The 12232-nt window shown below is 45.6% G+C and overlaps 1 protein-coding gene across 1 annotated transcript in view; it reads left to right on the forward strand.

Moving 5' to 3' along the window:
* The window catches only part of LOC146809271 (alpha-tectorin-like), a 324857-nt gene that overhangs the window by 94458 nt on the left and 218167 nt on the right, over nucleotides 1-12232 (forward strand). The window contains exons 5-6 of the mRNA XM_085616088.1: nucleotides 9752-10033; nucleotides 10662-10799. Coding sequence (XP_085472214.1) covers nucleotides 9752-10033; nucleotides 10662-10799 — 420 coding nt within the window. The remainder of the gene's footprint in view (nucleotides 1-9751; nucleotides 10034-10661; nucleotides 10800-12232) is intronic.

Raw genomic sequence — 12232 nt, forward strand, 5'->3', positions numbered from 1 at the left:
TCCTCCCTTTGATTGTCATTTTTTCGACGGTGCAGTGTTGGTCTTCCAGATTCACACAGCCATGTGAACCAGGTAGGTATAGTTTTGAACGCATTCTAGCCTCTGTGTCCCCAGCCAACATCTTAAAGACCTTTTTGGGGGATTTTGTCTGAAAATCTCAATTTTTGTTTTGCTTGTATTATCTACAAGCTTGTTCCTTATGTTATACGTGTTCAGTGCATTGAGGGCTTTTTGTAAGCCAACATTTGTGAGATCAAAAAGCACTGGATGGTCTGCGTATTGCATGAGGTGGATTTTCTCTTCTCCAGTTCTTGGGGTGGCCAAGGTTGCGCCGAATAGGGCCGGGCCAAGTCAGCAGTGTATAGGTTACATAAGAATGGGACCAGCTGATAGACCTCTTTTAGTCCTCGATCGGTGGCAATTTTGGTAGTTGCTGTCCCTCCCATAAGCTTGACCCTTTCCCAGGTCCTAGTGTGGAGCAGGCGCGCAACACCCATTGGGCTCACCGGGCTTCAGCCCCCCCCCGTCGTATGAGACAGCCCGGCTGAGACAGCCTCGCGGGCTGGCGTCCGTCTAATTGCAGCCGCGCCAGAGTACTTCACGGGTCTTTAAAAGACCATTTATTCGTTAATGAGGCTTTTGTTGTGTTTTCACCCCTTCTTACAGCCACTCTGCCTATGGCTGGAAGTCTTTTTCAGCCCCCCCCGAAATTTGGCTCTAGTTGCCCGCCTGGTGTGGAGGGACATGACTGCACGCAGTTTAGGGCAGATTTTTCACCTCCCTAGTTTCTGTCAGAGGATGTTCTGGATGAGAAAACTGTGGAGTAGTCCATGAAACAGGCAAAGACGGGGAGGGTTGTGTGGGTTACCACTTGATGAGCTTGGTAAGAGAGGGTGATGATGTTGTCCACTGTTGACTCTTCCGCTCAGAACCCTGTTTGGTAAAAGGGTAGTAGCCCCTCGACGGAGGCCCACGTTGCTAGCTCCTGCAGTAATGAGCAGTGTGATCCAGCAGGGCCCCCAAAATCAGACAACATAGACAAGAATTCCGGAAATATATAGCACATCTGCTTGTAACTGAGAGGCATTTGTGGCTCTGACTGCTACAAAGTGATTCCCAAAACCTGCATAAGTTGAATTTTAGAATCACATTTGAAAATCTGTCAGTATGGCGGATCCACCCACATCATAAACTTGGGGATGGTGATATGAAAGATGCAAAACAAAAGGAACACCCACTGGTGTGTGCTTCAGAAACATTGTGATGGGACATTCCCAGTAACTGAGTCAAAGATAGCTTTATTCGATTTCAGTATAAAAATCATAAAAGCACAGAAAAAATACATGCAATAAAACACATTAATAGAAATCGACATACATTTCAAATTAAGTACATCATAATGGGACAGTCTGAATCAAAACAAAATTAAAAATTAATCCATGGAAGATCTGCACCTAATTGCATATTTTTAAAACTTAGATACAGCGTTAATGGTCATTTCATCTTCTAACAAAAGCAGTTTTAAATAAGCAGGTCTACACTGCCTCAGGCCCCAGACCTTTAAAAGGGGAATCAAGTATCTCTTCCTCCCCCACGCATAAAATTTGCAGAACAAGACACTATGTATTGTTGATTGCGTGGAAAGATCATCACAAGGACATTTAATTAAGCTTAACGACCGATCATTAGTATCTGGGAAAGTTAGCAACCTATGATAACTACCAGTTCTCAATCGAGCTAATTACATTCTATTGTAGCTAGATTGCTCAGGAGATAAATAAAGCTGTAGACCAGGGCCCTGCAAAAGTAAGTGATGTTGCATTACAGATACCTTACTCCTCTCCTCAAGCCACCGTTGATTCTCCAGGAAAACAAGACAGCAATCCTTAAATGCCTTTCTGGATATCAAGGAAAGCGAGGAGGGAGTACTAAAATATACTGGGTGTCCCATATTAGTCATAAAATCCATTGAATATTTTTTGCTCTCTCAAGTTTGATGCAGTCCAACAAAATAGCTCTATTAAAGGCAGTAGCCGTCGAGGTCCATATCTTATGCCATAACAATAATGGACTGGTTTTAATCAAATCGGATATATAAACCAGATCTAGTTCCTTATGGCAAACGTATGTGGAGGTGGACTTGGGGACAGCTAACAGATAACGCAGGAAAAGATTTTCTTTTACTTGTATTTCCCGACAATCTGGAATTTCCCAAATGCCTGCCCCATATATGGCAGTTGACACACATTTAGCCTTGTAAATATCCATTAGGATACGAACAGGCCTACCCCCCAATTTATTAGCAAACTCATTTACTATGCCTATTGTACGAGCGAAAGCGAGGTTCCTGGTATTGACCGCTGTTGTCCAGGTGCCTCTTTCATTAAAAACAATCACCAAATAAGAAAAAGTACTTGTTAATCCTATCTTAGACTGCTCTAAAAAAATAAAATGGGCACCGCCATGCCTTCAATTTGGAGGTAATCTACTTCAAGCTTTGTTAAAAATTCCACCACACCATTTATATATGAATTAAACAGAAAAGGTGCCAAAATATAGCCCTGCCGAACGCCTTTTATTATTGGGAATTTATTTGTACATTCTCCTCTTTTTCCAAAACGTACCTTTGCCCCTGCCCCTCTATATAACTCTTTAATAAAATTAAGGATATTTAAATCAATGCCAAGTCCTATTAAAGTATCCCACAAGACCTCATGACTCAAACAATCGAAAGCTGAGATCAACAAAAGTCATAAAAAGATTACCCCTTTTTGCCACCGTATATTTACCAGTTATTATAGCAAGGTTAAGTACTTGTTCAACAGTACCTAATCCTTGCTTAAAGCCATACTGGAACTTGGAAAGAACGTCACTGTCCTTGGCCCATGTTTGCAATCTATTTAAGATGATTCTACCTGCCACTTTCATCAAAGAATCAAGTAGCGAAATGGGCCTATAACATTTAGGATCATTTCGATCTCCCTTTTTAAAGATAGGGACTACTATCGCTTCCTGCCAAGTCGATGGAAATCCCTTATTATTGCAACTATTTAACACATTAGTCAGGAGCGGGGCCCATAAGGAGGTATTTTCCTTAAATAAATCTATAGGAATCCCATCGGGCCCTGGGGCTTTATTTTTTGAGCTTTCAAATGGAGCTAATTCCACCTCGGAGACAGAAAAGGAAATCTCCAAAGGAAACCAGACAGAAGGAATAAGCTCGCTAGTATCCAACTGATTTTGGCAAGTGTTATCTAGGCTGAGCAAGTCGTCTTTCTTGTAAAGCTCAGTGAAATGATCCACCCAGACTGATTCTTCTATAGCAAGTTCTACCAGGTCATATTTCCTGTCGACGAAAAAAGGAGCATTTACTGCTCTCCAAAACGCAGTATTATCTCTCAAGGAGGATGCCTTCAATAATGTGGCCCATGCATTCTCCTTTATCTCTAATTTCCGTTTATGTAATGTGATTTTATACGCTGTTCTGGCGGCTCTAATATCTTGCTAGTTTTTAGGTGTTTTTTTTTTTAATCTGCTTCAAATTAACATGTGCTTTACTGCACTCTGAGTTAAACCATCCCTCTACTTTATTTCTCTCCCCTTCCCTCAATGTTCCTGTCAATTTATTACCAATTTGTATTGCGATCTTTTGGAAAGCACTAATGACCGCACTTGGATCAGGGGATTCTTCTAAGCAGGTCATAAAATTACTATATTGATCTGTTATTAGACTTTGCAAAAAGTTTGAAGAGTCAACCTTATTCCATTTTATTGCATAACCATTTATTTTCGCCAGCGAAATTGCATGGCGATATAAATTTTCAACTGTATTAGGTGCTGTTCTAATACTCGTCCCAATATCAAAAGTTGAACTAATCGGAAAATGGTCGCTCATCGCAATGTCCTCTGTTTTGAACGACAGGACATTATGACAATAGCTAGTAGTGATCAATGTATAATCTATGAAAGACCGCAATCCACGTCCATTAAAAGTGGGTTGAAAGCTAACCTGTGGGCTACATAATTCATTCACAAAACCCAGATTCCAATCATAAGTTAAGCTGTTAAGGAGATTTCCCAGCATGGAATGCTCAAAGTGAGTGCAAGGGTCTCCAATTAGATTAACCATTCCACATATACCCAAGTTACTATGGGGGCATAAATGGCAGTTAAAATCGCCTGTCAATATAATACACATATCATTGTGCTCCAAGCCTATCCCAAGACGTAACGAGTTATTTAAATCTTCCAGGACTCTTTTCTGATCTTCCTTTGGAATGTTATTATACAGATTTACTAGGGTAATGTGTCGTTTGCCTCCCATTAAGAGAGAGAGGATCTGATAAAAATTATGCCCCCCGGTGGACTGGAGCTTTATGGTCAGATTAACAGTATTGGAAATATATATGTACAAAGCCCACCAGAGCATCTACCCCTCCTTGACTGAGATGCAGTCGAAAAATATGTGCGATACCCTTCAAGATGAATTTCCTCCTGTTCCCAGCACTCTTGAAAACAGATTACATCATATTTTTCAATAAAATCTCGGAAGATGGGGTCCATTATCTTGTTTGATAGACCCGCTATATTCCATGATAGGAGAGCCAGCTTTCCCCTTTGAACGTCTCCTGGCAACTCCGAAACAGAGAAATTATCAGTACAGATACCTGTTTCTATCAGTAAGGTATTTACTCCAATGTCCCTCACTGGAGTGTTTTGAGATTGTTGGCAGACTAGTTCGCGTTCAGTATCAATATGTTTAAACGCTGCATGTTCTTGTCTATCTAGTCCTTCTACTAGTGATCGCGAGACAATTGGAGTTGCTGCTATCTCATTTTCCCTTCCCTCATGTATAGCCCTTGGGTTATCATTTGCCAAATAATTGGCTCTTTTATTTAACTTACTAGGGCCTCCACAATGATCATACTTAACCCCAGTAGTCAAAGGGAGTCAATCGACCATCTCCAGACAACTAAACCTATTGACGGTCGGTATTCCTCTCCAGGTATCCCTAGAACTTACTTCTCTGAATTTTTGCCATCCCCCCTCCCTTCTGTCTACTCCTCTTTCTTGAGGGCCTACTCTTCCCCAGCTTCGGTCAGGAACTGGTTCATAGCGAATCCTGGGAGGATAAAAAAAGGAAAGTCGCTTAGTTCCAATACCTTCGTTATTATTCTGATTATCCCATGAACAGATATAATCGACCGTTCCCGGGTCCTCAAAATTTACCAAAACGCAGTCGCCCTGGATGGTTATTCTTCCATACCCCACCCAGGGCACCCTGCGCGCCATTAGAATCTTGCTCGTCCTATTAGGAGGTAATGGTCGTTTTACATTGAGCCAATGCTGAACCTTATTTTTTAGTGACCCAATAGGCTCCTCTACATCCTCCTTCAACTCTGGTACCCCGGTCAGGACCACCAGGTAAGTAGTTACTTCCGGTGGCAAATTGATAGCTAGTTTCCCCAGTGGAGATCCCCAGGTACAATTCCCCGTAGAGTCCGAGACAGTATCCTTGGGTGTATTAGTCTCCTGTCTAATATTCGCAATGGGGATATTAGCATTTCCCATTAACTTTTTCTCTAGAACAGCAGGATCTGTTAATTTTGTAGACTCGGCTGGAGCAGATAGTTTATTTATCAACAAACACCCTGATTTATTATTTTTATAAACTAGCTTCCTATCTCCAGCCTTTAGTACCCCAGAGTTACTCGAAGACTTAGAGAAAACAATCAAATCAGTTAACTGCTTTTCGATGCATCTCAGTCTATTTTCTAAAGGGGAGAGGTGTATTTTAAAAAGTTCCCTCATATACTCGAAAAATTTATTATCAGCCTCAACGTCCTTAGTACTTATAAACATGCTAGGGGAAGCCTCTACACTCCCTGAACCCAGAGTTACATTATTCATATCTAAGCGGGTAATAGTGCGGCCATCCTTTGTTTGTTGTTGTACTCCCTCCTCAATACTAGGGGGTAACTCACAAGTCACCTTTTCCGCGGGCGCTATAGATTTCTGAATTTTCTAAATTTTCTTTGTTTTCTTTTCTTATCTTTAAATTTTTTGATGATTTTAGTATAGCACCCTCTCTCATTCCCCTCGACTGTCTAGTGGTTAAATCTTCTAGCAATGGATCTGATTCTAAAATCGAGGACCTCTCTAATTGTGAGACTGATATGCATTCAGAAGCCGACACTGACAAGTCCACCACATTTGGGAAACTATGTAGGTCCGCATGAATTAAAATAGGGACTATTTCTTTATTTTGCTGGTCTGGAGTTTTAGCTGTTGCAAAGTGACCCATAGAAGAACGTTTTGCTAATACTAAGTCCTGGGACACTCTCCGTTCCATAAGTGCAATCCCTTGATCAATAACAGAATTAGCTCTTACAATAAAATTGTCCAATGGGCCAATTATACTAGATGCATCCATGGCCGTCTTACTCCTGCTTCCTTGTGTGGTCGCCATTACTGAATTGAATAACAGAGCGGCCAAAAGCTAATGTAATACAGCAAAATACAATATCCAACTTCCTGCTGTAGCAGATGTTAGGGGGGGTGCCCGGTCCAGTCTTACTCGGTCTTTAACGGGCTTAAATGGGCCCGCCCTTGGCCCGTGCTTCGCCCGGCGCGCGACCCGCGTTGCATCACGGAACTGAATATTTATAGGTAGAGAAACCAAGAAAGGGAGTGTCCGGGAAGAGGCCGCAGCTGATGATGATGTTATTGCCGCTGCAGGGCCTCGCAGTCCCTCACCCCCAGGAGCAAGCACTCAGAATGTTCAAAATTCACTGGCAGGGTAGTTCCCAAACACGAGCGGCTCCCGCGAAGCGGGGGCCGCGAGTCGTTTTTAAGCGGGCAGGCAAGAAGGGGAGTGTCCGGGAAGAGGCCGCAGCTGATGATGATGTTATTGCTGCTGCAGGGCCTCGCAGTCCCTCACCCCAGGAGCAAGCACTCAGAATGTTCAAAATTCACTGGCAGGGTAGTTCCCAAACACCAGCGGCTCCCGTGAAGCGGGGGCCGCGAGTCGTTTTTAAACAGGCAGGCAAGAAGGGTAGTGTCCGGGAAGAGGCCGCAGCTGATGATGATGTTATTGCCGCTGCAGGGCCTCGCAGTCCCTCGCCCCCAGGAGCAAGCACTCAGAATGTTCAAAATTCACTGGCAGGGTAGTTCCTAAACACGAGTGGCTCCCGCGAAGCGGGGGCCGCGAGTTGTTTTTAAACAGGCAGGCAAGAAGGGGAGTGTCCGGGAAGAGGCCGCAGCTGATGATGATGTTATTGCCGCTGCAGGGCCTCGCAGTCCCTCACCCCCAGGAGCAAGCACTCAGAATGTTCAAAATTCACTGGCAGGGTAGTTCCCAAACACGAGCGGCACCCAGAGTAACTGTAATTCCTGTGTGACACTGTAAGTAACAATCCCTGTTCTTTAGAGGGTGTATAGGAAGGAGTATCTCCATTTCCTACGGGAAAAAACCTTCAAATATGCAAATGAACATTGTTGCGTGACTTGCACAAACAAATGTTCAAACACGTGAAATAGATGCATAAAACGTTTTTTTTGCTCCTAGAATGTTCATAAATGTTCTGGCATACTCTGAGGCACGGGTACTCATAGTACGGCCCGCGGGCCGGCGGCGGCCCGGCAAGCCTTCCGTGGCGGCCCGCGGACCTTACAGACATCATACCTGTGTGTTTTTTACATCGCCGGTTGCAGCAGCATGGAGCTTCTGGGGCCCGGGCGATTTCTTTTAAAGACCATTAACTTGTAAATGAGGCTTTGTTGAATTTCACCTCTTCTTAGCGCCCCTGATGCAGGGGCGCTAAGAAGAGGTGAAATACAATAAAGCCTCATTAACAAGTGAATGGTTTTTAAAACACCTGTTAAGTACTTGGGTGCGCGGCGGCTGTGTGAGTTCTCGGAAGCTGTCTCAGCGCGGGTGAGGTGTCAAAGGGTGAGGAGGACAGCAGGGTGAGGTGACGGAGGGCAGCAGGGAGTGAGAGCAGCAGGTGACGTGACAGGGGGAGGAAGACAGAGTGCGCAGAGGGAGGAAGACAGAGGGAGAGGGGGAAGACAGAGGGAGACCGATAGGGAGACAGACAGGGAGACAGAGGGAGAAGGAGGGAGACAGAGGGGGAGGGAGGGAGAGCGAAAGGGAGACAAACAGTGATTCAGAGAGAGAGAGAGAGGGAGGGAGACGGAGAGAGAGAGGGAGACAGAGGGAGGGAGACAGAGAGAGGGAGGGAGACAGAGAGGTAGAGGGAGGGAGACAGAGGGAGGGAGACAGACGGAGGGAGAAAGATGGAGAGAGGGAGGGAGACAGACGGAGAGAGAGAGAGAGAAGGAGACAGGGAGACAGAGAGGGAGACAGAGAAGGGAGACAAACAGAGTGAGTGAGACAGAGGGGGAGAGAGAGAGTGATAGAGAGAGGGAGGGAGGGAGACGGAGAGAGAGTGGGAGGGAGACAGATAGAGAGGGAGGGAGACGGAGAGAGAGAGGGAGACAGAGAGAAAGGGAGACCGAGTGAGTGAGACAGATGGAGGGAGACGGAGAGAGGGAGACAGAGGGAGGGAGATGGAGAGAGGGAGGGAGACAGACGGTGAGAGAGATAGAGAAGGAGACAGGGACACATAGGGAGGGAGACATAGGGAGACGGAGACAGGGAGGGATAGGGAGGGAGGGAGGGAGAGAGAGAGGGAGAGAGAGAGAGAGAGAGAGAGGGAGGGAGAGAGAGAGAGGGAGGGAGGGAGACAGACAGAGAGAGGGAGGGAGGGAGACAGAGAAAGGGAGACAAACACAGAGAGGGAGACAGAGGGAGAGAGAGAGAGAGATAGAGGGAGGGAGGGAGAGAGGGAGGGAGGGAGAGGTAGGGAGACAGACTGAGACAGACAAGAGGGAGACAGAGGGAGGGAGACAGACAGAGGGAGGGAGACAGAGAGAGGGAGAGAGAGGGAGAAGGAGGGAGACAGAGGGAGGGTGATGGCGCGATAGATAGATAGATAGATAGATAGATAGATAGATAGATAGATAGATAGATAGATAGATAGATAGATAGATAGATAGATAGATAGATAGATAGATAGATAGAAAGATGAATAAAGATGTGTGAATGCCGGGTCTGGTGGCTCAGTGGACGAAGGCGTCCGCTGCAGGGGCCTGTGTTCAACCTCATGGTCATAGGTTTTTTTTTGCTCTAGCCCCGCCTCCTCCCCCACTGCCCCCGCCCCCACCGGTGCGGCCCTCAGCCACAAACCACACTGTAAATTTGGCCCCCGAGAGAAAGTTTGTGAGTACCCATGCTCTGAGGGATGTTTGTGAATAAACAAGAGTAGTACATGTACGACTTTTTGAGGCCTTTGCTTTTTGAGTCAGGCCCATTGAAGTTACACGGCCAAACCATTTTGAAAAACTTTAAACGCAATACAGCTTACCTCACATATGAAAAACAAAGTGAAGCAAAACCATTTGAATATGTCCAAACATATATTTTCTGAGTATCATTTTCAAAAAACATGGCCAGGTCGATCAGTGCGCGTGGCCTACAACAGCAATCAAACCTTTCTTTTCGTAATTTTCAAATGAGTTCATTGCTGTTCTCACAGCGCATATAAACATGTTAGTTAAAGCTTCATTTAGTGTTTCCACGGGATAGAGTGCCATTGTAAAACTACAAACACTGGTAATAGACCCGCTCAGTTGCGTAATGTACTTAATTTTTGTGGTGCTTTTCCAAAACCTATTATTCTTCTCGCAGGTGAACACGAACGGGGTGGTGTCCTTCGGGGTGACCGTCTCCCAGTTCACCTCGAATCCTTTTCCGCTCCCCGACGGACGAGCTTTCGTGGCGCCATTTTGGGCAGATGTGGACAACCGCATTGCAGGAGACGTGTTCTACCGCGAGTCCAGAGACGCCGCTCTCCTGCAGCGAGCTTCGTCTGACATCCAACGCTACTTTGACCTCTCCTCATTCGATGCCACCTGGCTGTACATCGTCACGTGGGACAAGGTGGCATATTTTGGGTCGACGTCCTCCAAGGTAATTACATTGTGCTTCAGCTACACTCATGAACTTGAGGGAAAGGGGCCGACACTGCACGGTGCTCACAGCACGTGGCTCAGTAAAAGTTGTTTGCAAAAAAAAATTCTGTTACAAATACCAGTAGATCGTTTGACTCAGTGAACATCACCCTCACACAGTGTGACGCAGACCTTAGACCATACACAGAGGGGCTTATTTACAAGCCCATTTCGCTGCTCGTGCGTCATTTTTTCCCATTTAAAAGTGACGCACGGCCGGCGCAGGGGGCTTGTAAATAAGCCCCCGAGTACGTAAGGGTTCTCGGAATTCCTCAATTACAAACACCCCGAGCGTCCATATCATCATCTATATGCTGAAATTCATTAATTAAAATTATACTCACGTCTTCAAAATAGGAATAAAACAGTAAGACATGCAAATGAGATTGAATGCTGCAATGGTGATGTTATAAATCCAGATGCGAGTCTGTAATTGCCAAACTCGCAAGGTATTCTGGGCTAATGACACTGATACGGCAGTGTTGATAAACACTAGACCTGATGGTTCATTGTTAGCTGGGATAGCATTGGAACTGTGTGTCCTTCTCTGACCTTTGTCTTTTCGCACCACCTCTGTGTTATTACAGGTGAACACATTCCAGGCTGTACTCATCTCTGATGGTGTCCTGGACTTTATTCTGCTGAACTATGACGTCATCATGTGGACGACCGGCTCTGCAAGCGGCGGCGATCGAAATACGGGGTTAGGAGGCAGACAGGCCCAGGTACGCAGATTTGTCCAACGCGTGAATATTTTTGACACTGATTAAAACTTTGGAAGTGATCAATTTTTCATCATCCTATTAAGGTGAATGTTGATGGTGAATAGACCATTCTTCATAAACTGTCATAGGCACTTTGAGAGTCACAGGTTAGGCAAAGCGAAACTATTTGCCTGCAAAGGTGACCGAAGTCATGAGACTGAGAAGATGGGTGAAGCTTACTGACTTTGCCTACGGCCTATTTTTCCTGGAGTGGGTCTGATCTCTGCAGCTGTATGTCCCATCCAGCTAGGCTGGGGCTTCAGGCTGCAAGGAATGTTGACTTCCCGCTCTTACGGGCTACAGAAGCTCTGAGGGGCAGTGCGGCAGCAGGGCAATAGGCACTGCTCAGCAGCCTCCTACCCCTCATTCTTTGCTGCTGGAAGACGCACCCTGGCACTTCAAGCCTCGGCGATGAAGACAGATGACCAGAATATACACATTAAAAAAAGGCACTTACCTGCTGGGGCTGCCTCCTCCTCGCCATGGCCGCTCTCCTTCCTCGTCCGACACACAACGTAGGGGGTTCCAATAGACCAGGACGACGAGGATGAAGAAGGAGAGCGGCCACGGTGAGGAGGAGGCAGCCACTGCAGGTAAGTGCCTTTTAAAAAAAATATAATTAATTAGGGAGGGGGAAGGAGCGGATAAGAGTTTTTTTCGAACGCCGTGGGACTCTGCGTGGAGACACTATGCCAGCTCCATGTTGACCTGGTAAGTGCACCCACTTGCCAGGCCCCAACCTACCCTTTTCTCACATGTAAGGTACCCCTAAGGTAGGCCCAATGTACCCCCATGAGCAAGGTGCAGTGTATGTGAAATATAGGACATGTACTGGTATGTGTTACATGTCCTGATAGTGAAATACTGTGCATTTCGTTTTTTACAATTGAAAGGCTGTCTGTCCAATAGGTTTAAATGGGAGCTGCCTTGTAACATCTTGCACGTGTAACTTTCCATTGGGACAAGATGGAGAAATGGAGTTTAGGCTTCCTGGACTCAGAATTTAATAACAAACATTTTAGTGACGGTGGTTTTTAAATTGTGTGTTTGAAAATAACACTTTTAGAATGTAGACCTTTTCTTGCTTTACCATTCTGTGTGCCTCAGCCTGATTGTGTATTCACTGTCTGGTTTTGGAGTGACAGGAGCTGGGGATGTGCATTCACTCTAGACAGTCACAAGGGGGGGCGAAGTGTGTCCTGCCTTTCCTAGGTGACTCATAGCTAGGCTAAAAATACCTTTCTGCATTTAGAGTGGTGGGAAAGTTTTCACTATCACCTGAACAGGCTGTGTCTCCTCTGCACAATGCTGTCTCCACCTCCTGCGGTCAAGCTGGACCAGGGAGGACATAACTGATTTGTAGTGAGCTAATGGACCCTGAAACAAAGAGAACA

The sequence above is a fragment of the Triturus cristatus genome, chromosome 7 (genome assembly GCF_964204655.1).
Source record: "Triturus cristatus chromosome 7, aTriCri1.1, whole genome shotgun sequence".
In the NCBI taxonomy this organism is placed as follows: domain Eukaryota; kingdom Metazoa; phylum Chordata; class Amphibia; order Caudata; family Salamandridae; genus Triturus; species Triturus cristatus.